At 39.0% G+C, this 27,337-nt stretch overlaps 1 protein-coding gene across 1 annotated transcript in view; it reads left to right on the top strand.

The window, feature by feature from the left end:
- Positions 1-27,337, top strand: part of MYO3A (myosin IIIA) — a 230,683-nt gene that overhangs the window by 93,217 nt on the left and 110,129 nt on the right. Inside the window, exons 14-15 of the mRNA XM_046012977.1 lie at positions 13,644-13,742; positions 13,828-13,942. Of these exons, the coding sequence (XP_045868933.1) occupies positions 13,644-13,742; positions 13,828-13,942 (214 nt within the window). The remainder of the gene's footprint in view (positions 1-13,643; positions 13,743-13,827; positions 13,943-27,337) is intronic.

Consider the following 27,337-nt stretch of genomic DNA (forward strand, 5'->3'; position numbering starts at 1 on the left):
TATTCTCACATATTACGTCTAGTAGAAGAGGTAATAAATCACCTGAATTTATGATACCAGATATAAAACCTATAAACATCATAGATGCCAATAGGATAAATTGTAGAGATTTCTGAAGTAGAAGAGAATATGTTTCTTTACATAAAACTAATGTGAAATTTAATTAGAAATAAGAGTCTTTTTTCTTTTTATTGCTAGAATATATAGATAGATCTTTGTATTAATTCTGTCCTTCCTACAGTTATATATAAGAGACGAAATAAAAGTCTCAGGTACGGACTTAATTGTACTGTCCTGTTAATTTCCAGCCGATTTCAGCCACCAATACAATGTTTCGGTGTTAGGTTGACTGAGTTTCTTTTGGTAGTTTGTAGCTGAATGACAAAATTTCTCTACTGTCCTAATGATTCCAAAATATCTTTGTTGTTCTTATGTGGAAACTATAGCCAAAACATTGGATTTAGTTGTTACATTATTGTTACATTACTTCTAAAAAGTGTGGCAAGTTAGGGGCACCTGGGTGGCTCAGTCATTGAGCATCTAACTCTTGAATTCAGCTCAGGTTGTGAGCCCAGCATCCTAGGAACAAGCCCCACATTGAGCTCCACATTCAGCATGGAGTCTGTCCCTCTCCCTCCCCCTCTGCCCCTCTCCCCTCATGCAGGCTCTTTCTCTCTCTCAAATAAATAAATAAATCTTAAAAAACCTTTTAAAAAGTGTGGCAAGGTCAAGTCTTTCATTTGTTCTCATGTAGGTTTTACACCAAGCATATCTATATTACTATAGAAATATGTCTTTTGGGGCGCCTGGGTGGCTCAGTGGATTAAGCCGCTGCCTTCGGCTCAGGTCATGATCTCAGGGTCCTGGGATCGAGCCCCGCATCGGGCTCTCTGCTCCGCAGGGAGCCTGCTTCCTCCTCTCTCTCTGCCTGCCTCTCTGCCTACTTGTGATCTCTCTCTCTCTCACTGTCAAATAAATAAAATAAAAAATCTTTAAAAAAAAAAAAAGAAATATGTCTTTTGTTAAAATCATGGGAACACAAGTCTTATTATATACTAGTACATTATTAAATTTAATATAAATACCTTCAAATTTGCTACTATTCAATTTATGAATAAATTGTGAATGTAAGTTGCCTGGAGTCCACCTCCTGAACTCGGCTTTCACTGTGGAAAATTATGCTTTGATCCTCAATTCAAAATACCCAGGGAATGATTACGAGATGAATATTTTGTATTGTGGCTTCACCACATACATGTTAGTTCGCTTTGGATAAGTTATTTAAACCCTAAAAACCCTTCTAGGAACTTGGTTCTGCAATTTCCTGTGTGTATGTGATTTGAAATACTTAACCTCTCTGTATCTCAGTTTTTCATCACAAAAAGGAAAATAACAGTAGTACCTACTTCTCAGGTAAGAGGATGCCTGTGAAGTATGTAGCACGATGAATGACACGTAGGGAAAACCCCATAAGCCTAAGCCATTGTTAGCAGTGATAGTGTGGATAGCTGTGTGAAGTTTAGAAATGATACCTAGCGCAGTACATGGGACACTGAATATGCTCGGTAAATGACAGCCACTAGTAGCGCTGTGTGCCAGGTCCCCAGAACTTACTGGATATGCATGTCAGCCCCTCGGCCACCTAGAGGAACCTCGGGGATCTCACCCAGATGGGGAGATGGAACCGGTTCTCAAAGTAATCTGTCCTTTTCTTTTAACTGTGTAAGACTCTCCTTGAGGCCTCTGGGGAAGAAAGACCTAATAGGCTGGACTCCTGAGATTTGGGGGGACCACCGTGATACACAGTGTCAGGGCATACCATTCACAGCAGGTTCTCTGGAGCTCTGTGCTGGGGAACCATTCACAAATTCCTTGGGAATTTGGGAACAATAACTTCTAGAGCTCCCCACTGAAGCCCTGGGTTTGTAACCATAGACATAATAGACGTAGACATAGACATAATCTTGTTAGTACTGTACTAACAGTTAGTACAAGTACTAACAGTACTTGTTAGTACTGACTGGTATATGATAGGATAAATTTTAGGAGATGGTACAATTGGGATTATATTTTAGACATACCATGAATTAATGAAGCTTTTTTCCAACTATCCTAAAGAACTATTCTAGTTTTATAGTGTTGTTTATTGGGTCCCCCAATCAACACTTTAAGTTCCAAATTCACAATCAACTTGAAATGCAACTCAGTTTGTCATTGGAGCGTGGCTGCCTTATAGTTTTTCCATTCTTTAAATGTTTTTACCCGCATTTTCTTCTTTTACTTAATTTCAATAGCATTTGTAAATTCTAGAGAAGCTTTTTGTGGTCTTTGAAAATGAAGTACCAAGTAGATTATTGAAGAATTCCTGGGTCACAGAGCATAAGACAAAGAGTAAAGAATAGATCCGAGGAGGCAGGAAATATCCAGAATAGACGTTTATGTCTTAAAATGAACCTACTCTTTATTTTAAGGGAATAAGTTCTTTTTTTTAAGATTTTTTAATTTATATATTTGATAGAGAGAGAGAAACAGTGAGAGAGGGAACATAAGCAGGGGGAGTGGGGGAGGGAGAACAGGCTTCCCTAGGACCCCAGGACCTCTAGGATCATGACCTAAGCCAAAGGCAGCCGCTTAACAACTCAGCCACCCAGGTGCCCCTTAAGAGAATAATTTCTTTTTTCTCTGCCTCTGCCCATGTTGTCTCACCCTAATCTCTGGCCACATTTATTTTTATAGATAGTTATATTTATTTGTATATGTTTAAATATTTATAAATAGTTTATAAGTAATTTATAAATATATACTTTTATATTTAAGTATTTATAAATATATATGTTTGTTATATATTTTTTTTATTTCTAACGATGGCAGAATCATGTCAGTTGTGGCTTAATGACGTACCATTTGGTGACTAACGTAACATAATAAATAAATAAATAAATGTAGATTTTAAAGAAGAAATCTTAAAAGGGGCTCCTTAATTTCAAGAAGAAAAGGAGCACATTGAAGTCAATGCCCAGTAATTCTCACGAAGAGAAATTATAGCTGTTTCACTGCCCTTGCCCCCCGTTACTATAGTTTCCTGCAACAAGCGTTGACTGTGCTCCTCTCAGAGGCCCAGCCCTGCACGAGATGCTGCAGGAGGCATCCACGAAGTGGCAGCTGTGGTCAGTTGTGGTCTCTGTGGAGGAAGGAAAATATTGTTAATGGAGCACTTACTGTGTTGGGCACTGTGCTAAGTGCTTTATATGCATTATCTATTTTAATTCTAACAGTGATAGGATGGATATTATTGTCTATTTTATAAATGAGGAGACTGGGACTGAGAATTGTAATAAGTCACATAATACCAAAAAACAATAAATGGCTGAGTTGGGGTTTGAACCCATGTCTCTGTCTGACTCCAACATCCACCATTCTTCCGTCTGTCTGTCCATCCGTCTATCCATCCGTCCATCCATCCTTTTGGCAATATTTATTGAGTGCTACTATGTGCCAGGAGCTCTAGTGGGCACAGGAGATATAAAGCTGAGTGAGATAGGATTCCCCCAGTAGAGCAGTTCAGGCTTCTGGATCATGTGCTTAGAAACAAAGCTTGCTGACCACTTGTTGGTTTCTAGTCTCCCAGGAAAGTAGGCAATGAGTTCATCTGCTCAGTGTGAGCAGCCAAGGGGTAAAGGAGAGGGGTTGAGGAGACTATGTGTCTTGGAGGAAGGAGTCCTTGGTGGAGGAAGCTGGAATTAAAATTTAAATTAAATTAAATTAAATAATAATTATTATTATATATATTTATAGATATAATATATAAAATATATAAATATATAACATATTTATTATTATATATTATATCTATAAATATATAAATATATTAAATATTTAATGAATTAAATAATAAATTAATTAAATTTAAATTAATTTAAAAATTAATTTAAATGGAAAATTAAAAACACTGTTTCACGAATATCTTATGAGGCCTTATGAAGGCAAAGCTGCACTGTTGGCTTTTCCAGCCTTATCGCTGGCCACTTTGTTGAAGATTCAGAAGTTTCACGGTTGGGGTAAGCCACACCCCTGTGAGAACTTTGCCACAGTTTTGAGGGTGTTATAGGTCTTGGCTGTGTAGGTGACCCCCAGACACCAAGCAGGTCAATACACATGAGACAGACCTGAGGACCCTTCTGCAAATGGCTGAGTGGAACTCTGAAGAAGTATTAGAAGATCCAGTTAGGGATGGAGAAATATTACTTGGTAACTTGCTGAGACCCTGTGTTTGTCCCCAGCCATTCTGTCCTGGGAACCACTGGTCCTATGAGCATGTATGGGATGCTGTGGTCTTCTGTCTTCTGAAATGCAGTTTTGATGCAGTTGGGGCAACATATGAGATAGGAAATCATTGGCAGTATCTTCTTTTCCTCTTTCTTTAATTCTCTGATTGTTTACCCAACCGAAGGTTGATGTATTTCCTATCGCATCTCCAGGGCCTGTCCAATTACAATTCTCAGTAAGTGTAAACTGATAATTAAAGAGAAAACCAGCAGTTTTGTGTGTCTACATTTATGACTCACATCTCTAATTGTACACCGCAACCGTTTAAGCATTAAAGGTGTGACGCGTAGAGCAATCGATGTGACTTTGTTAGAACAAAACAGACTAAATTATGTGCTGTGCCAGTCTTCGAGAACTTTTGTTGTGGTGAGAAAAGACAAGAAGTCAACTTGTAGCTTGGTTCTGACCTTGCTCGTGCACAATGCTGGTGTTCACTGAAGCGTTACTGGGGACTGCACAAGATGGCAGGGAACATCCATTCTTAAGGACATGCGGTCCTCGCTTCAACGTCCGAGCCCATGCACCACCCTTTGCTTGAAAAGCTCACCTGTCTTTGGTTCCCTGACTGGATTCTCCTGATTCCTCTCCTACTTCTCTGAATTTTTTTTTCTCTGACTTTGATTCATCCATCCATTCCCCAAATGTGTATTTACCAAAGCATGGTCTTCCGGGTGTTCCCTTTTCTCTCTCTACTCTCTCACTTAGCAATTCTTCTGCTGTCATGGCCCCAACAACTAGTTCTATGTGACTGACCCCCAAAGATGTACTTCTCACTCCCACCTAAGTTCACATTTTTCATTTCCATGTACCTAGATATCCTGATGCCCTAGAACTCAACTGTATATGTATAGTCCTAAATGTCTTTCTTTTCCCACTGGTCCCCTTTTGGGGGTAGGAAACCATCCTCCTCCATTTATAGAAAACCTCTGACCTTCCCTTCACTCCCCATGTCTAAAGACTTGGGAGTCGATCTCTAGAATAGACTTTCACAGCTCTTCTCTGCTTTCCCTTCCTCTGCTGCTATTTTGTCTCAAGCCCTTGTTCCCTCTGATTGACATTTGAAAGGTTTGGACTTCCTGGCCATTTGAACTCTCTTCCAAGGTGCGGTGATATTATACTGTCCCAGACTTAGGGGAGAGTCTCAACCGGGAAGGTAGAATAATCGAAAACAGTGTTACTTTTTTCTTTCAAAATGTTGGATTCTTTTTGAAATACTAACAAGGAAAGCAAGAATCCGCATTCATCACTTCATCAAGTCACAAACCTTCATATTAAGCATTTTTATTTGTTAAAGACTGAATAGAGTGTCTTACAGAGTTATTGATGAGGCACAAGTATCAAATGTTTAACCATGTTATTTTAAACCTACATGTATTGTGTGTTGGAGCCCAAAATGAGCTTTTGTAAAAATTATTCTTCTAATGGTTTTTGACAGAGCCTTGAAACAAACCTAGAGATTATAAGCTAAAGCCACAGATATTCTACAACCCCAAATATCTTTCACTGCATCATTAGAAAAGTAAATGTATGTGGACATGTTCATCTTTGTTTCTAAGGAAAACTTCTGTGAACTGAAAGAATAAATAATTTGTAAAGAGAACAAAGGTAAAATTTCTATGTCAGCTGAAATTTATCGCATACAAGAGGAGAAGACCTAGGAAATTTTTTTAAGACCTTATTTTTTTTTACGCAGTTTTAGGTTCACAGCAAAACTGAGAGGAAGGTACAGTTATGCTCCTACCCCATACACGAATAACCTCCCTCGTTATCAACAGGCCACACCAGAGTGCTACGTTTCAACCTACAATGACACGTTGTAATCACCCAGAGTCCATAGTTTACAATAAGATTCACTCTTGGTGGTATATTGTCTTCCAGTTTGGACAAATGCATGGCAGGTATCTCCTCTTATAGTATTATATATGAGTATTTTCACTGCCTGAAAAGTCTTCTCTGCTCTGCCTGTTCATCCTTCCCTCCCCTACCTTCTGGCACCCACTGATCATCTTACTGTCTCCATAGTTTTGCTTTTTCCAGAATGTCTGAGAGCTGGAATTATACAATCTGATTGTATGGAAAAGCAGTCTTTGCCGACTGGCTTCTTTCCCTTAGTAATATGCCTTAAAGGTGCTCCTTATCTTTTCATAGCTTGATAGTCATTACTTTTTAGCCCTGAATTAATATTCCATTGACTGGATATACCACAGCTTATCTATCCATTCACCTATTAAGAACTTCTTGGTTGTTTTAAGTTTTGGCGATTATGAATGAAACTGCTACAAACATCCTTGCACAGGGTTTTGTGTGAACATGTTTTCAGCTCCTTTGGGTAAAAACCAAAGACCTCCACTGCTAGATCATATGGTAAGAATATGTTTAGTTTTGTAAGAAATTGCCAAACTGCCAGAGCAGCTGTACCAGTTTGCATTCCCACCAGCAGTGAACGAGCGTTCCTGTGGTTCTGCATCCCAGCCAGCATGTGGTTTGGTCTGCATTTTGGATTTTGACCATTCTGATAGATGTATAGGGATACCTCCTTGTGGGATTAATTCGCATCTCCCATGACATAATTCGCATCTCGCATGTCATAATTATATGACAGGGAGCATCTTTTCACGTGCTCGTTTGCCATCTGTTCTTCTTTGGTGAGGTGTCTGGTAAGGCTTTTGGTCCATTTTTAAATCAGGTTGTTTGTATTCTCACTGTTGAGTTTTTAAAATTCTTTGTATATTTTGGATCATAGGGTAGTTCTATTTTCAACATTTTGAGGAACCTCCATGCTGTTTTCCAGAGTGGTTGGACCAGCTTGCATTCCCACCAACAGTGGAGGAGGGTTCCCCTTTCTCCACATCCTCTCCAGCATCTGTCATTTCCTGACTTGTTAATTTTAGCCATTCTGACTGGTGTGAGGTGATATCTCATTGTGGTTTTGATTTGTATTTCCCTGATGCCGAGTGACGTGGAGCACTTTTTCATGTGTCTGTTGGCCATCTGGATGTCTTCTTTGCAGAAATGTCTGTTCATGTCCTCTGCCCATTTCTTGATTGGATTGTTTGTTCTTTGGGTGTTGAGTTTGCTAAGTTCCTTATAGATTTTGGATACTAGCCCTTTATATTTTGGAAAGCAGTCCTTTATCAGATGTGTCCTTTGTAAATATTTTCTTCCAGTCTGACTTATCTTTGCATTCTCTTGAAAATCTCTCTTACAGAGAAGTTTTCAGCCTTAATGAAGTCTGATGTATCACTTTTGTCTTTCAGGGATCATGGTTTTGGTGTCGCACCTAAAGTCATCACATAGCCACCGTCAGCTCGTTGCTCTCTTACGTGATCTTCTTGGAGTTTTGTAATTCTGTGTTTTACATATTTAGGTCTATGACCCAGTTTGAATTAATTTTTGTGAAAGGTGTAAGGTCTTTGGATTCCTGGGGTTTTTTTTGTTTTGTTTTGTTTTGTTTTTGCTTGTTTGTTTTGCTGATGGATGTCCAGTTGTCTTTGCTTCATTGTGTTACCTTTGCTCGTATATCAAGAGTCAATGGGCTGTATTTATTCTGGGCCCTCTCTGTGTTTCTGTGTTTCATTGATCTGTTTGTCTTTTTTTTTTTTTTTTTTTGTCAGTACTGCACTGTCTCAATTACTACAGCTTTCTAAGAATTCTTGAAGTCAGACAGTGCCAGTCCATTAAACTTTTTCTTCTTCAATATTGTTAGCTATTCTGGGTCTTTTTCTTCTCCATATAAACGTTAGGATCTAAACGTCAATATCCACAAAATAACTTGCTCTGATTTTGAATGAGATTGACTTTTATGGGTTAACCTGTATCCTGCAGACTTTCTATAATTGCTTATTAGTTCAAGGAGGGTTTTGTTTTTGTCAATTCTTTAGCTTTTTCTATATGGACAGTAATGTCATCTGTGAAGAAATACAGTTTTACTTTCCCCCTCTCAAACTGCATACACGAGTTAGGACTTCCAATGCAATGCTGAAAAGGAGCTGAGAAGGGACATCCTTGCCTTGTTCTTGATCCTAGTGTGAAAGCTTTCAGTTTCTCACTATGAAGTGTGATGTCACCTGTAGTGTTTTTTATAGATATTCTTTACCAAGTTGAGGAAGTCTCCCTCTATCACTAGTTTACTGAGAGCTTTTGTCATGAATGGCTGTTGGGTTTTGTCAAATGCTTTTTCTGCATCTACTGGTATGATCATGTGATTTTTCTTCTTTAACCTACTGAGATGATGAATTACTTTTTGAATGTTCAAACAGCCACGCATACCTGGGGTATATACCATTTGGTCTTGGTATATAATTCTGTTTATTCATTGCCAGATTCAATTTCCTTAAGTTCTGTTGAGGATTTTTTTCATCTAGGTTCGTGGAAGCTATTGGTCTATAGTTTTCTCATATCTTTATTTGGTTTTGGTATTAGGATAATGCTGCCTCATTGAGCAAGTTAAGTATTCACTTTGCATCTATCTTCTTAAAGAGACTGTAGAGAACTGGCATAAATTCTACAGGAAATATTTGGCATAATTAACAGTGAATCCATGTGGCATTATTCAAATATTTGGCATAATTCAACAGTGAACCCATTCAATAGCTTTCTATTTTGGAAGATTAATAATTATTGATTCAATTTCTGTAATAGATTTTTGAGCCTCTTCAGATTGTCTATTTCCTCTTGTGTGTGTTTTGGCAAGTTGTACCTTTCAAAGAATTGGTCCATTTCATCTAGGTTTTGAAGAATGGAGTTGCTCATAGTATTCTTTTATTATCCTTTTAATTTCCATGAACTGGTAAGTGATGTCCCTTCTTTTATTTCTGATATTAGTAATTTTTGTCCTCTTTTTTTTTTCTTAGATTGCCTGCCTAGAAGCTTATTGATTTTATTGATCTTTAAAAAAAGTCTTTGGTTTTTCTCTACTGATTTCTAATTTCATTGATTATTTCTTGTCCTCTGCTTTGGATTTCTTTGGATTTCTACTTTAGATTTAATTTGCTCATTTAACTAGCTTTCTAAAATGAAAAGTTAGATTATTGTTTTTAGCTCTTTCTTCTTTTTAATAGAGACATTGAAGGCTCTAAATTGCCCTCTAAACACTACTTTTACTGCATCCCACAAATTTTGGTAAGTCGTGGTTTCATTCTCACCTAGTTCAAAATGTTTTAAAATTTCTTTTAATATTTATCTTTTGAACCATGTATTATTTAGAACTGCAGTGTTTGATCACCACATATTTTGGAATTTTCCAGCTATCTTTGTTATTGATTTCTAGTCTCATTCTATTGTGATCTAAGAGAAGAGATTATATGATGTCAATTATTTTTAATTTGTTAGGGTTTGTTTTATGGCCTAAGATGTGGTCTGTCTTGATGAATGTTCCATATTAGCTTGAGAAGAATTTGAGTTCTGCTGCTTTTAGATGATGTAGTCTAGATAATATCAGTTATCGCTTCTCGGCCTTTTGGCTAAGATCAAGTCTAGATAATATAAGTTATGTCCAGTTGATTGATATTATTGTTGCATTCAGCTGTGCCCTTACTGCTTTTCTGCTTGCTGGATCTGTCCATTTCTGAGAAACGTGTGTTGAAGTTCCCAGCTACAATAGTGGATTCTTCTCTTTATCCTTGCACTTTTTTAAAAAAAACTTACTTATTTAACAGAGAGAGAGATTACAAGTAGGCAGAGAGGCAGGCAGAGAGAGAGAGGAGGAAGCAGGATCCCCACTGAACAGAGAGCCCAATGTGGGGCTCGATCCCAGGACCCTGAGATCATGACCTGAGCTGAAGGCAGAGGCTTTAACCTACTGAGCCACCCAGGAGCCCCTCTCCTTGCACTTTTATCAGTTTTTGCCTTACATAGTTTTATGCTCCATTGTTATGTCCATAAACATTAAGGATTATTATGTCTCTTGGGGAATTTAACCATTTATCATTATGTAATATATTTCTTAATCCCTGATAAATTCCTTGCTTTAAAGCCTGCTCTGTATGAAATATAATAGTTGTTCCTGCTTTCTTTTGATAAGTGTTAGCATGGTGTATTTTTCTTTATCCATTTTTTAAAAGATATTATTTATTTGAGAGAGATGGTGAGACAGAGAGCACAAGCTGGGGGAGAGGCAGAGGGAGAAAGAAAGCAGATTCCCCACTGATCAGGGAGCCCAGTGTGGGGCTCGATCCCAGGACCCTGGGATCATGACCTGAACTGAAGGCAGACACTTAATGACTGAGCCACCCAGGTGCCCCTTTATCCATTTATTTTTAATCAATATGTGTCTTTATATTTAAAGTATGTTTCTTGTAGACAACATATGTATAAGTCTTGTTTTTTTGATCCCTCTGACAATTTCTGTCTTTCAATTGGTATTATTTAGACCATTGATGTTCAAAGTGATTACTGATATAATTGGATTCATAGCTATCATATTACTGTTTTCTAATTGTTGCCCTTATTCTTTGTTCCTTTTTTTGTCTCCCACTCTTTTTTTGCCTTCTGTGGTTTTTAATTGAGCATTCTCTATGATTCTATTTTCTCACCTTTCTTAGCATATTTTGATGATATTTCTTTTTTCACTTTTTTAGTGGTTGCCTTAGAGTTTTCAATATATACTTATCACTAATCCAAGTCTTCCTTCAAATAACACGATAGACAGTACCTTATAATAACATCTTATAATAACAAAATAATTCTAGTTTTACTTTCCAGTCCCCCATTTCATTGCTATGATTGATTTCATCATATATAAGCATACATAATGTATTCTCATGTATATCTATTAGATATACACATAAGCATACATAATTGAATATGTTGTTGCTATTACTCCTTTATTTGTATTATTCCAGAAGCTGGGGAATGCTGTTTATACATAGACCACAGAGATTTCTTGTACAAGTGAGAAAACTGAACCCCAGAAAAGCTGTTAACAAGGTGGTTAAAGATAAGGCTTTGGCCTTAAACAGCCCTGGTTAGACAGCATGGTACTGCCACAAAAACGGACATATAGACCAGTGATACAGAGTAGAGAGCCCAAATATGGACCCTCAATTCTATGGTCAAATAATCTTTGAGAAAGCAGGAAAAAATATACAGTGGAAAAAAGACAGTCTCTTCAATAAATGGTGCTGGGAAAATTGGACAGCTATGTATAGAAGAATGAAATTTGACTGTTCTTTCATACCATACACAAAAATAAACTCTAAATGGATGAAAGAGTTCAATGTGAGACAGGAATCCCTAAAAATCCTAGAGGAAAGCATAGGCAATAACCTCTTCGACGTGGGCCACAGCAACTTCTTTCAAGACAGGCCTCCAAAAGCAAGGGAAACAAAATCGAAAATCAACTTTTGGGACTTCATCAAGATAAAAAGCTTCTGCACAGCAAAGGAAACAGTCAACATAACAAAGAAACAACCCACCGATTGGGAGAAGATATTCACAAATGACACTACAGACAAAGGGCTGATATCCAAGATCTATAAAGAACTCCTCAAACTCAACACCCAAAAAACAGATAAGTCAAAAAATAGGCAGAAAACATGAACAGACACTCCTCCAATGAAGACATGCAAATGGCTAGCAGGCACATCAAAAAATGTTCATCATTAGGCATCAGGGAAATTCAAATCAAACCCACATTGAGATACCCCCTTAACACCAGTTAAAATGGCAAAGATTAACAAGGCAGGAAACAACAAATATTGGAGAGGATGTGGAGAAAGGGGAACCCTCTTACACTGTTGGTGAGAATGCAAGTTGGTGCAGCCACTTTGGAAAACAGTGTGGAGAGTCCTCGAAAAATTAAAAATAGAGCTACCCTGTGACCCAGCAATTGCCCTATTGGGTATTTACCCCAAAGATACAGATGTAGTGAAAAGAAGGGTCATATGTACCCCAGTGTTCATAGCAGCAATGTCTACAATTAGCCAAACTGTGGAAAGAGCTGAGATGCTCTTCAATAGATGAATGGATAAAGATGTGGTCCATATATACATTGGAATATTACTCAGCCATCAGAAAGGATGAATACCCAACTTTCACATCAACATGTGTGTGACTGAAGGAGATTATGCTGAGTGAAATAAGTCAAGCAGAGAAAGTCAGTTATCATATGGTTTCACTTGCGGAACGTAAGGAATAACATGGAGGACATTAGGAGAAGGAAAGGAAAAGTTAACTGGGGGAAATCAGAGGGGGAGATGAACCTTGAAAGACTGTGGACTCCGAGAAACAAACTGAGGGTTTTAGAGGGAAGAGCGGTGTGGGGGATGGGTGAGCCTGGTGGTGGGTATTAAGGAGGGCGTGTATTTCAAGGAACAGTGGGTGTTATATGTGAACAATGACTCTGGGAACACTACATCAAAAACTAATGATGTGTGCATAAACAATGAATTTTGGAACACTGAAAAAAAATAAATTTAAAAACCTAATGATGTATTGTATGGTGACTAACATAACACAACAAAAATTTTTTAAAAAATAAGGAGGGGTGCCTGGATGGCTCAGTGGGTTAAGCCTCTGTCTTCAGCTCGGGTCATGATCTCAGGGTCCTGGGATCAAGCTCTGCATCAGGCTCTCTCTGCTCAGCAGGGAACCTGCTTCCCTCTGTCTCTCTGCCTGCCTCTCTGCCTGCCTCTCTATTTGTGATCTCTCTCTGTCAAATAAATAAAATCTTAAAAAATAAAAAGGAAAGAAAATAAAACTAACCCCAAAAAATTTTAAAAAGTTAACAGCCCTGGTTTGAATCCAATTTAGTCATCAACTCTGTGACCTGAGGGGAGAATGGTACCCCCTCTCAGCCTTAGTATCCATGTATATAAAATAAGGGACTCCTCTGAGTAACTAGGGTGTTACAGCAGGTAAATGGGATAATGTAGCCCTTCTGACCATTTGATATATCATCATAAAGTTGTTTCTTTTACTCTCTGCTCCCACTGGCATGTAAAATCCAAGAGTTTAGTAATTGTTGACTATTTCACTCCTGCCACATTTCCAGTTCTTGAACAATGCCTGGTAATCACTCACACATGTGCCCTGAATGATTCCTATGAAGTACTTAGCAGTGTCTGGAATTTAATGACAGTGGTTGTTGAAAATAGTGATGACGACAATAACAAGCCAAAATTCAGTACTCCGGGAAGCCCATGGTGGCACTCATAGTTGTTCTGATAATTACACTTTCTTATTTATTTATTTATTTATTAATTTATTTATTTTCAGTGTAACAGTATTCATTGTTTGATAATTATATTTTCAAGTGATGTTAACAATTAGCAAATATTCTTACTAATCGCCTTACTGAAAATGTCTTATTTTTTCAGTGGAGAAAAAAATTTTCATATTTTTTACTACATCTACGCTGGATTAGCTGAAAAGAAGAAACTAGCCCATTACAAGTTGCCTGAAAATAAGCCTCCCAGGTAACACAGCCGGTGGCATAACAAAGTAATGCTTTCACTTTCCATTGCACTTTAGATTTTGACTCATCCTCTCATATTTTTTCAGATACCTACAAAATGACCACCTGAGAACAGTACAGGACATGATGAATAATAGTTTCTATAAATCCCAACATGAATTAATTGAGCAATGTTTCAAAGTCATAGGTTTTACGATGGAGGTAAGTTTGGAAGACATCGAACCTCTTTAGGAAGTATCTTTTTGTCATCGCTCATGGTAAGAATGACCATTTATTGAGTGACTAATGTATGCCAGACATTGTATCAAGTGTTTTATGTGAATCATCCTTTTAGTTACTGAAACAACATCAGGAAGTAACTAGAACATTTGCTAGAATGTTACAATATTTACTTTATACATAAAGAAACAGTGGTCTTGACATATAATTGAATTTGGTTTTGTTCTTAATCTTTTGCTTACATTTGCCTCTCCCTGTATAATTAACATTTTACATAAATGCATAAATGGGAGCAAATGACATGTTGTTTTTTTAGTGCAGTCTTGTTTTCAGTGCAACTTTCTTTTTTTTTTTTTAAGATTTATTTATTTATTTGACAGAGAGAGAGAGATCACGAGTAAGCAGAGAGGCAGGCAGAGAGAGAGGAGGAAGCAGGCTCCCCATTGAGCAGAGAGCCCGATGTGGGGCTCGATCCCAGGACCCTGAGATCATGACCTGAGCTGAAGGCAGAGGCTTAACCCACTGAGCCACCCAGGTGCCCCACAGTGCAACTTTCTTACTACAACTGTATTAAGATGTAATTCACATACCGTACAAGTCAGCCCTTTAAAGGGTACATTTTAGTGACTTTTAGTGTAGTCACAGCTGTGCCTACATCACTGTAATCATTTTTTAGGATATTTCCATGCTCTAAATTTTTCAAAATTAGAAACATCAAAAGAAACATGCTAGCACTTAGGAGTTCCTCCCCATTCCTGCCTCATCTCTGCTTCCTATCACCATAGAGTTTTTTTCTTCTGGAAAGTTCCCAAAAACAGAGTGATACAATATATCATCCTTTGTGACTGGCTTCTCTCATTCAACATACTAAAGTTTTCAAGTTATAACATGGGTCAGCACTTCACTGCTTTTCATTGTTGAATAATATTTCTCTTTACAGATTTACCTCTTGTTATGTGTCCATTCATCTGTTGATAGATATTTGGGTTGGTGCATTCTGGGGCTGTTAGGCATAATGTTGCTACGAACATTCATGTACAACTTTTTTGTGTGGACGTAAGTTTTCTTTCTCCTTGGTATAAATCTAGGAGTAGAACTACTGAGTCATAAGGTAACAGTGTGTTTAACCTTTTGAGGAACTTCTAGGCTGTTTTCCAAAGCAGCTGTACTGTTTTATACCCTAACCAGGAGTGTATGACAGTTCAAATTTCTCCATATCCTCCCCAATACTTACTATCATCTGTCTTTTATTTTATTTATTTTTTATTTTTTTAATTAACATAGTGTATTATTTGCTCCAGGGGTACAGGTCTGTGAATCATCAGGCCTACATATTTCACAGCACTCACCATAGCACATGCCCTCCCCAGTGTCCATAACCCAACCACCTTATCCCAAACCCCCAGCCCCTAGCAACCTTCAGTTTGTTTTGTGAGATTAAGAGTCCCTTATGGTTTGTCTCCCTCCTGACCCCATCTTGTTTCATTTTTTCCCTCCCTATCCCCCCACCACCTGCCGCCCTCCTCTCAGATTCCTCGTATCAGAGAGATCATATGATAATTGTCTTTCTCTGATTGACTTATTTCGCTAAGCATAATACCCTCTAGTTCCATCCTTGTTGCTGCAAATGGCAAGATTTCTTTTTTTTTGATGGCTGCATAGTATTCCATTGTGTGTGTGTGTGTGTGTGTGTGTGTGTGTGTGTCTCACATCTTCTTTATCCATTCATCTGTTGATGAACATCTAGGTTCTTTTGGGACATTGTGGATATTGCTGCTATAAACATTAGGGTGTGCATGCCCCTTCGGATCAGCACATTTGAATCTTTAGGGTAAATACCCAGTAGTGCGATTGCTGGGTTGTAGAGTAGCTCTATTTTCAACTTTTTGAGGAACCTCCATGCTGTTCTCCAGAGTGGCTGCAGCAGCTTGCATTCCCACCCACAGTGTAGGAGGGTTCCCCTTTCTCCACATCCCATCTACCTTTTATATTTGAGCCATCCTAGTGGGTATGAAGTATATCTCACTGTGGTTTTGATATGCATGTCCCTGATGGCTTGTGACCCTGAACTTCTTTACATGTACTTACTGGTCATTTATATATCTTCTTTGAAGAAATATCTATTCATATACTTTACCTTTTAAAAAAACAGGTTTTGTATTATTATCGAGTTGTAAGAATTATTTATATTGTAAATACAAGTCTCTTATCAGAGATAGGATTTGCGAAATTTTCTCCCATTAGTTGTCTTTTTACTTTCTTGATGGTGTCCTTTGAAGTATATACATTTTTAATTTTTATGGGGTCTAGTTTACCTCTTTTTCCCTTCTATTGCTTTTTATTTTGGTATCATAGATTAGAAACTATTGTCTGATCTAAAGCCACAGAAATTTATGCCTTAGTTTTCTACTAAGAGCTGCATGGTTTTCACTCTTACATACAGATCGCTGTTGCTCTTTGAGTTAATTTTTGTTTCTGGTGTGAAGTAACTTCTTTTGCACGTGGACATGCAGTCATACCACAGCCATTTGTTGCAGACTCTTCTGTCCCCATTGACTGGTTTTGGCATCCTTGGTGGAAATCAGTTGGTGATAAATGTATAAATGTAGAGCTTTACTTCTGAATTCTCAATTCTAAGATAGTGACCTCTCTGTGTTTATGTTAGCACCATGTTGTCTTGATTATTGTGTCTTTATAATAAGTTCGGAAATTGGAGCGAGTGGGTTCTTTTGCAAGATTGTTTTGGGTCCCTCAAATTTCTGTGTGAAATTTTAGGATCAGCTTATCACTTTCTAGTGCAGAATTGTAAAACTTTGCCTTGTTCAGCTCTCTCTTCCCCATCTCACCCCTTCCATCCATATCTTCTCTCTTTCCCTTTCCCCAGCCAATGGATGTTAACAACTCAGCATACGTAATCCAAAATTTCATATTTGTCTCACTGCTCATAAAACACTGTAGACACCACATACATACATGTACACACATATAACATACACATGCCTCTGGGGGGATGGTCATTGTTTATTAATACGGCATTATATCACACAACTTTTCTATACCTGGTTTCTCTCACTCAGCAATACCTTCCAGAAATCCCTTCAACTCAACTAGTATAGCCCTAAATCAGTCCTCTTGAAGGCACCATAGTGTCCCATGGTGTGTACTACCATAATTTATTCTGCCATTCACATATGACTGGGCATACAGCTCTTAATGTTTCCAGATCTTTGTCACTCTGAGCAAAACCAAAATAATGCCTTTATTTCCTGGTGCTATTTATTTCTATAGGATAGGTCCCTAGCAGTGGGATTGCTGGGTCAAAGGGTATGTGTACTTTAAATTTGAATATGAATGACCGGGGCACCTGGGTGGCTCAATGGGTTAAGCCTCTGCCTTCGGCTCAGGTCGTGGTCTTAGGGTCCTGGGATCGAGCCCCGCATCGGGCTCTCCGCTCAGCGGGGAGCCTGCTTCCTCCTCTCTCTCTGCCTGCTGTTCTGCCTCCTTGTGATCTCTCTCTCTCTGTCAAATAAATAAAAATTTAAAAAAAATGAATATGAATGACCACATTGCCTTCCAACAACTATGAACTACTTCATATTTCCACCAGCAATGTATGTGACTACCTTTACCATCACCGTCTCTGCCTTGTGTTGTAGCTTTTTAAATATTTGTGAATCTGATGATGGGTGTGGGTACCAACTCGTTTCAAGTTTGCGTATCCTTGACTAATTGTGAATTTGAGCTAATTCCATTTGTTTGCTGGCTACGTGGGTTTCCTTCTGTATGAACTATATATTTATGTTGCCCTTTTTATTGAGCCATTTCTGAGTCAGTTTGTAAGTTCTCATTGCACATTATAGACTTTTTTACCATTTGTGTTACAAATATGTTTTGGCTTACTTTTAAAAAACTTTTATGTATTTCTTTATTTGAGAGAGAGGGGGTGTGTGCACGAGCTGGGGAGGGGCAGAGAGGGAGAGAATCTCAAGCAAACTCCACACTGAGCAGAGCCCAGTAAGGGGCTCGATCTCACAACGTTGAGATCATGACCTGAGCTGAAATTAAGAGTCAGACCTCAACTGACTAAACCACCCAGGCACCCCCATGACATACTTACTTTTAAGTCACATCTTTTACCATACAAAAATGGGGTTTTAATTTTTATGTTTTCAGACAGGTTATCTTTTTGTTGTGACATTAGAGGTCTCAACTTGGTGTAAAAATTCTCCCATCTCCCTTACTACGTGTAGTCTCCCAGATTTTTTTTTTAGAAAGCTTAAAAAATATATTCACTGTATTAAATATATTTAATCCATTTGCAATTTACTTTTCACATAGTACCAAATGGGGCATCACTTTTATTTCCTTCCAATGATGAGCCAGTCATGCCTCACTATATTAAAGACTACCCTTTGCCTATTGGCTTGACCTCTCTTATATTAAGGTCTTATATAACATGAAATCTCTTTCTGAGTCTCTCTTTTACCCATCAATCTGTGTTTCTGTCTCTATATCAATATTCTGTTGACTTGATTACAGTGGTTTAATACTATATTTTTAGTAACGCATCCCTACCAAGAAGGCAAGTCCTGTTCTCAATTTCTTCTTTTCAAATACTTGCCTTAGCTATTGGGTGGTATCTGTTTCTCCATAGAAACTTTAAGATTAACTTATCTGACTCTCAAACCCCCAGCTGGACTTCTAAGGAGAACTGTATTAAATTTATATATTAACTTTTGGGGCATTGTCATTTTGATAATGTTGTTTATGTCTTCTCATCCCAGATCATGACATGTCTTTCCATTTATTTAAATGTTGTTTGAGTTTTTTTAAATAATTTATAGTTTTATTTATCTAGAACTTAAGCTCTGTTTTTAGGTTTTGTTTTTTTTTTTCTAACCAGGTCATGGTTTTTAGTGTCATCCTAAATATTTTTTTCTGCTGGTAGACTTTTGTAAATATATAATCATGTCAACAGCAAAAGGAATAGTTTTATACTTTTTTCCTCTCATATCAGTCATTTTATTCTTTTGTGTACTTAAAGCATCTAAGACTTAGGGTCTCGATATTAATTAATAAGGATTATAACTTGCCTCCCTGTCTCTTTTCTGATTTTAAATAAAAATAACTTCAGTGTTTTGCTCTTATTTCTGATAATGAGCTTTTATCACATAATTTCCTTTTTTTTGGGGGGGGGATTTTTTTTCTTTTTCTTTTTTTTTTTTCCATTTTATTTATTTTTTCAGCGTAACAGTATTCATTCTTTTTGCACAACACCCAGTGCTCCATGCAAAACGTGCCCTCCCCATTACCCACCACCTGTTCCCCCAACCTCCCACCCCTGACCCTTCAAAACCCTCAGGTTGTTTTTCAGAGTCCATAGTCTCTTATGGTTCGCCTCCCCTTCCAAATTTTTTTTTTTTTAATAAACATATAATGTATTTTTATCCCCAGGGGTACAGGTCTGTGAATCGCCAGGTTTACACACTTCACAGCACTCACGATAGCACTTACCCTCCCCAATGTCCATAACCCCCTCCCCCTCTCCCAATCCCACCTCCCCCCAGCAACCCTCAGTTTGTTTTGTGAGATTAAGAGTCATTTATGGTTTGTCTCCCTCCCAATCCCATCTTGTTTCATTTATTCTTCTCCTATCCCCCTACCCCCCCATGTTGCTTCTCCATGTCCTCATATCAGGGAGATCATATGATAGTTGTCTTTCTCCGATTGACTTATTTCACTAAGCATGATACGCTCTAGTTCCATCCACGTCGTCGCAAATGGCATGATTTCATTTCTTTTGATGGCTGCATAGTATTCCATTGTGTATATATACCACATCTTCTTTATCCATTCATCTGTTGATGGACATCTAGGTTCTTTCCATAGTCTGGCTATTGTAGACATTGCTGCTATAAACATTCGGGTACACGTGCCCCTTCGGATCACTATGTTTGTATCTTTAGGGTAAATACCCAGTAGTGCAATTGCTGGGTCATAGGGTAGTTCTATTTTCAACATTTTGAGGAACCTCCATGCTGTTTTCCAGAGTGGTTGCACCAGCTTGCATTCCCACCAACAGTGGAGGAGGGTTCCCCTTTCTCCACATCCTCTCCAGCATCTGTCATTTCCTGACTTGTTAATTTTAGCCATTCTGACTGGTGTGAGGTGATATCTCATTGTGGTTTTGATTTGTATTTCCCTGATGCCGAGTGACGTGGAGCACTTTTTCATGTGTCTGTTGGCCATCTGGATGTCTTCTTTGCAGAAATGTCTGTTCATGTCCTCTGCCCATTTCTTGATTGGATTGTTTGTTCTTTGGGTGTTGAGTTTGCTAAGTTCCTTATAGATTTTGGATACTAGCCCTTTATCTGATATGTCATTTGCAAATATCTTCTCCCATTCTGTCAGTTGTCTTTTGGTTTTGTTAACTGTTTCCTTTGCTGTGCAAAAGCTTTTGATCTTGATGAAATCCCAATAGTTCATTTTTGCCCTTGCTTCCCTTGCCTTTGCCGTTGTTCCTAGGAAGATGTTGCTACGGCTGAGGTCGAAGAGGTTGCTGCCTGCATTCTCCTCAAGGATTTGGATAGATTCCTTTCTCACATTGAGGTCCTTCATCCATTTGGAGTCTATTTTCGTGTGTGGTGTAAGGAAGTGGTCCAATTTCATTTTTCTGCATGTGGCTGTCCAATTTTCCCAGCACCATTTATTGAAGAGGCTGTCTTTTTTCCATTGGACATTCTTTCCTGCTTTGTCGAAGATGAGTTGACCATAGAGTTGAGGGTCGATTTCTGGGCTCTCTATTCTGTTCCACTGATCTATGTGTCTGTTTTTGTGCCAGTACCATGCTGTCTTGATGGTGACAGCTTTGTAATAGAGCTTGAAGTCCGGAATTGTGATGCCACCAACTTTGGCTTTCTTTTTCAATATTCCTTTGGCTATTCGAGGTCTTTTCTGGTTCCATATAAATTTTAGGATTATTTGTTCCATTTCTTTGAAAAAAATGGATGGTATTTTGATAGGGATTGCATTAAATGTGTAGATTGCTTTAGGTAGCATAGACATTTTCACAATATTTATTCTTCCAATCCAGGAGCATGGAACATTTTTCCATTTTTTTGTGTCTTCCTCAATTTCTTTCATGAGTACTTTATAATTTTCTGTGTATAGATTCTTAGTCTCTTTGGTTAGGTTTATTCCTAGGTATCTTATAGTTTTGGGTACAATTGTAAATGGGATTGACTCCTTAATTTCTCTTTCTTCAGTCTTGTTGGTGTACAGAAATGCAACTGATTTCTGTGCATTGATTTTATATCCTGACACTTTACTGAATTCCTGTACAAGTTCTAGCAGTTTTGGAGTGGAGTCTTTTGGGTTTTCCACATATAGTATCATATCATCTGCGAAGAGTGATAGTTTGACTTCTTCTTTACCAATTTGGATGTCTTTAATTTCTTTTTGTTGTCTGATTGCTGAGGCTAGGACTTCTAGTACTATGTTGAATAGCAGTGGTGATAATGGACATCCCTGCCGTGTTCCTGATTTTAACGGAAAAGCTTTCAGTTTTTCTCCATTGAGAATGATATTTGCGGTGGGTTTTTCATAGATGGCTTTGATAATATTGAGGTATGTGCCCTCTATCCCCACACTTTGAAGAGTTTTGATCAGGAAGGGATGCTGTACTTTGTCAAATGCTTTTTCAGCATCTATTGAGAGTATCATATGGTTCTTATTCTTTCTTTTATTAATGTGTTCTATCACATTGATTGATTTGCGGATGTTGAACCAACCCTGCAGCCCTGGAATAAATCCCACTTGATCGTGGTGAATAATCCTTTTAATGTACTGTTGAATCCTATTGGCTACTATTTTGGCGAGAATGTTTGCGTCTGTGTTCATCAAGGATATTGGTCTGTAGTTCTCTTTTTTGGTGGGATCCTTGTCTGATTTTGGGATCAAGGTGATGCTGGCCTCATAAAATGAGTTTGGAAGTTTTCCTTCCATTTCTATTTTTTGGAACAGTTTCAGGAGAATAGGAATGAGTTCTTCTTTAAATGTTTGGTAGAATTCCCCTGGGAAGCCGTCTGGCCCTGGGCTTTTGTTTGTTTGGAGATTTTTGATGACTGTTTCAATCTCCTTACTGCTTATGGGCCTGTTCAGGTTTTCTATTTCTTCCTGGTTCAGTTGTGGTAGTTTATATGTCTCTAGGAATGCATCCATTTCTTCCAGATTGTCAAATTTGTTGGCATAGAGTTGCTCATAGTATGTTCTTATAATTGTCTGTATTTCTTTGGTGTTAGTTGTGATCTCTCCTCTTTCATTCATGATTTTATTTATTTGGGTCCTTTCTCTTTTCTTTTTGATGATTCTGGCCAGGGGTTTATCAATCTTATTGATTCTTTCAAAGAACCAGCACCTAGTTTCATTGATTTTTTCTATTGTTTTTTTGGTTTCTATTTCATTGATTTCTGCTCTGATCTTTATGATTTCTCTTCTCCTGCTGGGTTTAGGGTTTCTTTCTTGTTCTTTCTCCAGCTCCTTTACGTGTAGGGTTAGGTTGTGTACTTGAGACCTTTCTTGTTTCTTGAGAAAGGCTTGTACCGCTATATATTTTCCTCTCAGGACTGCCTTTGCTGTGTCCCACAGATTTTGAACTGTTGTTTTTTCATTATCATTTGTTTCCATGAATTTTTTCAATTCTTCTTTAATTTCCTGGTTGACCCATTCATTCTTTAGAAGGATGCTGTTTAGTCTCCATGTATTTGGGTTCTTTCCAGCTTTCCTCTTGTGATTGAGTTCTAGCTTCAGAGCATTGTGGTCTGAAAATATGCAGGGAATGATCCCAATCTTTTGATACCGGTTGAGACCTGATTTGTGACCCAGGATGTGATCTATTCTGGAGAAGGTTCCATGTGCACTAGAGAAGAATGTGTATTCTGTTGCTTTGGGATGAAATGTTCTGAATATATCTGTGATGTCCATCTGGTCCAGTGTGTCATTTAAGGCCTTTATTTCCTTGTTGATCTTTTGCTTGGATGATCTGTCCATTTCAGTGAGGGGAGTGTTAAAGTCCCCTACTATTATTGTATTATTATTGATGTGTTCTTTGATTTTGTTATTAATTGGTTGATATAGTTGGCTGCTCCCATGTTAGGGGCATAGATATTTAAAATTGTTAGATCTTCTTGTTGGACAGACCCTTTGAGTAGGATATAGTGTCCTTCCTCATCTCTTATTATAGTCTTTGGCTTGAAATCTAATTGATCTGATATAAGGATTGCCACCCCAGCTTTCTTCTGATGCCCATTAGCATGGTAAATTGTTTTCCACCCCCACTTTAAATCTGGAGGTGTCTTCGTGTCTAAAATGAGTTTCTTATAGGCAACATACTGATGGGTTTTGTTTTTTTATCCATTCTGATACCCTGTGTCTTTTGATTGGGGCATTTAGCCCATTAACATTCAGGGTAACTATTGAGAGATATGAATTTAGTGCCATTATTAGCCTGTAAGGTGACTGTTACTGTATATTGTCTCTGTACCTTTCTGATCTACTACTTTTAGGCTCTCTCTTTGCTTAGAGGACCCCTTTCAATATTTCCTGTAGAGCTGGTTTGGTGTTTGCAAATTCTTTCAGTTTTTGTTTGTCCTGGAAGCTTTTTATTTCTCCTTCTATTTTCAATGATAGCCTAGCTGGATAGAGTATTCTTGGCTGCATGTTTTTCTCGTTTAGTGCTCTGAATATATCATGCCAGCTCTTTCTGGCCTGCCAGGTCTCTGTGGATAAGTCTGCCGCCAATCTAATATTTTTACCATTGTATGTTACAGACTTCTTTTCTCGGGCTGCTTTCAGGATTTTCTCTTTGTCACTAAGACTTGTAAATTTTACTATTAGGTGACGGGGTGTGGACCTATTCTTGTTGACTTTGAGGGGGGTTCTCTGCATCTCCTGGATTTTGATGCCTGTTCCCTTTGCCATATTAGGGAAATTCTCTCCAATGATTCTCTCCAATAGACCTTCTGCTCCCCTCTCTGTTTCTTCTTCTTCTGGAATCCCAATTATTCTAATGTTGTTTTGTCTTATGGTGTCACTTATCTCTCGAATTCTCCCCTCATGGTCCAGTAGCTGTTTGTCCCTCTTTTGCTCGGCTTCCTTATTCTCTGTCATTTGGTCTTCTATATCACTAATTCTTTCTTCTGCCTCATTTATCCTAGCAGTGAGAGCCTCCATTTTTGATTGCACCTCATTAATAGCTTTTTTGATTTCAACTTGGTTAGATTTTAGTTCTTTAATTTCTCCAGAAAGGGCTTTAATATCTCCAGAGAGGGTTTCTCTAATATCTTCCATGCCTTTTTCGAGCCCGGCTAGAATGTTCAGAATCGTCATTCTAAACTCTTGATCTGACATATTACCAATGTCTGTGTTGATTAGGTCCCTAGCCTTCGGTACTGTCTCTTGTTCTTTTGTTTGTGGTGATTTTTTCCGCCTTGTCATTTTGTCCAGATAAGAGGATATGAAGGAGCAAATAAACTACTAAAAGGGTGGCAAAGACCCCAGAAAAATGCGCTGTAACCAAATCAGAAGAGACCCCTAATTGTGGGGGGGGAGAAAGGGGATAAAAACAGGTTCTGAAAAAAAAAAGAGAAAAAAAGGGGAAAAAAAAGAAAAAAATTTAAAAAATAAAACAAATAAAAAAATATAAAAAAGAAAGAAAAAATATATATATTTAGATGAACTAGTCAAAAAACGTTAAAAAAGAAAAGGGTAAAAGTTTTAAAAAATTTAGCAGAAGAAGAAAAAAGAAAAAAGAAAAAAAATTGAAAAAAGAAAAAAAAAATTGAAGTAGCCGCAAGACTAAAGAATCATGGGGAGAAAGCCATGAGTTCCGTGCTTTGCTTTCTCCTCCTCTGGAATTGCTCTGCTGTCTTAGGAATTGAACCTGCTTTCTCCTTGATAGATGAACTTCGTCCTGGCTGGATATTTTGTTGATCTTCTGGGGGAGGAGCCTGTTGTAGTGACTCTCAAGTGTCTTTGCCCGAGGCGGGATTGCACCGCCCTTACCGGCGGCCGGACTAAGTAATCGGCTCGGGTTCGCTTTTGGGATCTTCTGTTCCCTGAACGCTTTCCGTAGAGTTCCGGAGGACGGGAATGAAAATGGCGGCCTCCCAGTCTCCGGCCCGGAGGAGCCGAGAGCCTGGGGCCCCACTCCTCAGTGCACCCCCAGAGGACAGCACCCAAACACTCCCGTATCCCCAGCCTCTAGCCGCGCTCCGAGCTCACCCAGCCCGCGACCAGTTCAAGGTAACCCCGAGCTGAGAGTTCAGTCCTCGGCTCTGTCTCTGCAGCCGGCTTCTCCGTTCTAATACCTGCGAGCTCTCCGACACTCTGACACCCCCAATCCTTCTGTGACCCTGCGGGGCCTGGGGCCACGCTGACCCCGCGTGGGCTTCACCCTGGTTTAGCCTCTGGAGCAATGTCCCTCAGTGGAACAGACTTTTAAAAGTCCTGATTTTGTGCTCCGTTGCTCCGCCGCTTGCCGGGAGCCGGCCCCTCCCCCCGCGGTCTATCTTCCCGTCGTTTTAGATTCACTTCTCCGCCAGTCCTACCTTTCAGAAAGTGGTTGATTTTCTGTTTCTAGAGTTGCTGTTCTTCTTCTCTTCGCTCTCCCGTTGGATTTGTAGGTGTTTGCAATGTTTAGATAAGCTATCGAGCTGATCTCCTGCTACCTGATGTAGTCTCAGGCTGCTACTTCTCCGCCATCTTGACTCCTCCCCCTATCACATAATTTCCTTTTATTGTTGCTTTGCTTAGGGCTTCTCGTAGGAATCCTGTAGAATTTTATCAAATGTCTTTTTATCATGTATTGACATGATTATATTTTTCTGCAGCAACTTGTTGATATCACTTACTATGTTGATAGATTTCTTAATATGTAAGTATCCTTACATTTCTGGAATAAACTTAATGTAATCTTCCTTGATGAATTAATTGGTTGTGGGGAGAAGTGGCTAAAAGGTTGAGCATTCATAGGGAAACTGGCAAGCTGTTTCCAGGACCAACCAAGGAGAAATAACTCTTTCTCGAACACAGAGGAGTTATCACATGACTTTCCCCAAAGACTTCTCCGCTTTTGCCAGACAACTATGAATTACATGGACAGGAGGAAAACAATGCAAGCCAAGGTGGAATCAGCCTGAGGCAAATACTTTTATCCTGAGAGGTCTTGAGCTGAAGTTGAATAACTCTTTAGCTTAAAAGTAGAGACTTCAGCTTGCCCACTGTAGATTCACGGACCCTGCCTGGAGCTATGGGTTTACAACTCAAGCTGTCAAGTCCAGAACCAGTAAACTGTAGCTCAGAGAGGGAAACTCGGTGGCTCCAAGGTACCTGGGCAGAAAGGAGATGACCGGGGGCCTTCTCTCTGTCGATGCATTAGATAGCTTTTAGGCCATAAAATGGAACAAAGAATCCATTTTTGGTTTGGTTTTGGTTTCGGAGGTTTTGGAGGAAGCTTGTACTCTGCTCTTAGCTATAACGTTACTGTGATGAACGTTCTCCTGGGAGACAGCTGCCTGGTTCTTACAGTGGCCCGTGTGTGAATCTCATCCCCCTGCTCCACCCTCCCAAGAGAAGACAACAGTCACAGCAGAGTTGGCAGGGCGACTGAATGGATATATGAGGATGGGAGAATTGGCTTGACCAGTAGCAGGCTTTGTTGGAGAGCTGGGAGAGAAACAATGAGGACGGCCCAGGGGTTGACAGCGGAGGGACACTTCAGCAGACAGAATTTCCTGTGGCTTCTCACGGAAGGAGTAGAGTGCCGTCCACCCGCTCTGTGCTCTGAGGTCTGGGTGTGGCATTGTGTCCACCTGACTGCCTTTTAAGAACAACACCTGAACTGTCATGTCCAAGGTCACAGAGAACCCGCATACGTCTCCTAATATAACTTACTTTTATGATAGGTAAAATAAATGTGTTTCAGCCATACTCCAGCTCCCCTTCTTATGTTCTACTTCTGATGCCCGGAGCATCACAGGTGACCACTAGGGTCTTTTGCTCTCTGACTCAAAGGGCCAAAACCTTGTCCTCCTGAGTGTTTCAGCACAGTATAATCCTAGATTGGCTCCATCATGAGTAATAGGATGTTTGCTGCTCTGCCTGCTGACGTGGTAGGAATTAGTTTAACTCTAACCCTACTCCAACCCCAGTCCCTCCGCACTGCCGAGAGCACCTTCCCTACTCTGCCTGGCGAAATTCCCATTCAAATCTGGCTCCTCCCCTTCTGCTCTGTCATTTGCCCTCCCTAACCCTGCCCTCACCCACAGCTTATACCCATGGGGACAAGTTGATTTCAGCACTGGGGGGAAGGAGGGGTTT

Source organism: Meles meles, chromosome 7, assembly GCF_922984935.1.
Source record: "Meles meles chromosome 7, mMelMel3.1 paternal haplotype, whole genome shotgun sequence".
Taxonomy (NCBI): Eukaryota; Metazoa; Chordata; class Mammalia; order Carnivora; family Mustelidae; genus Meles; species Meles meles.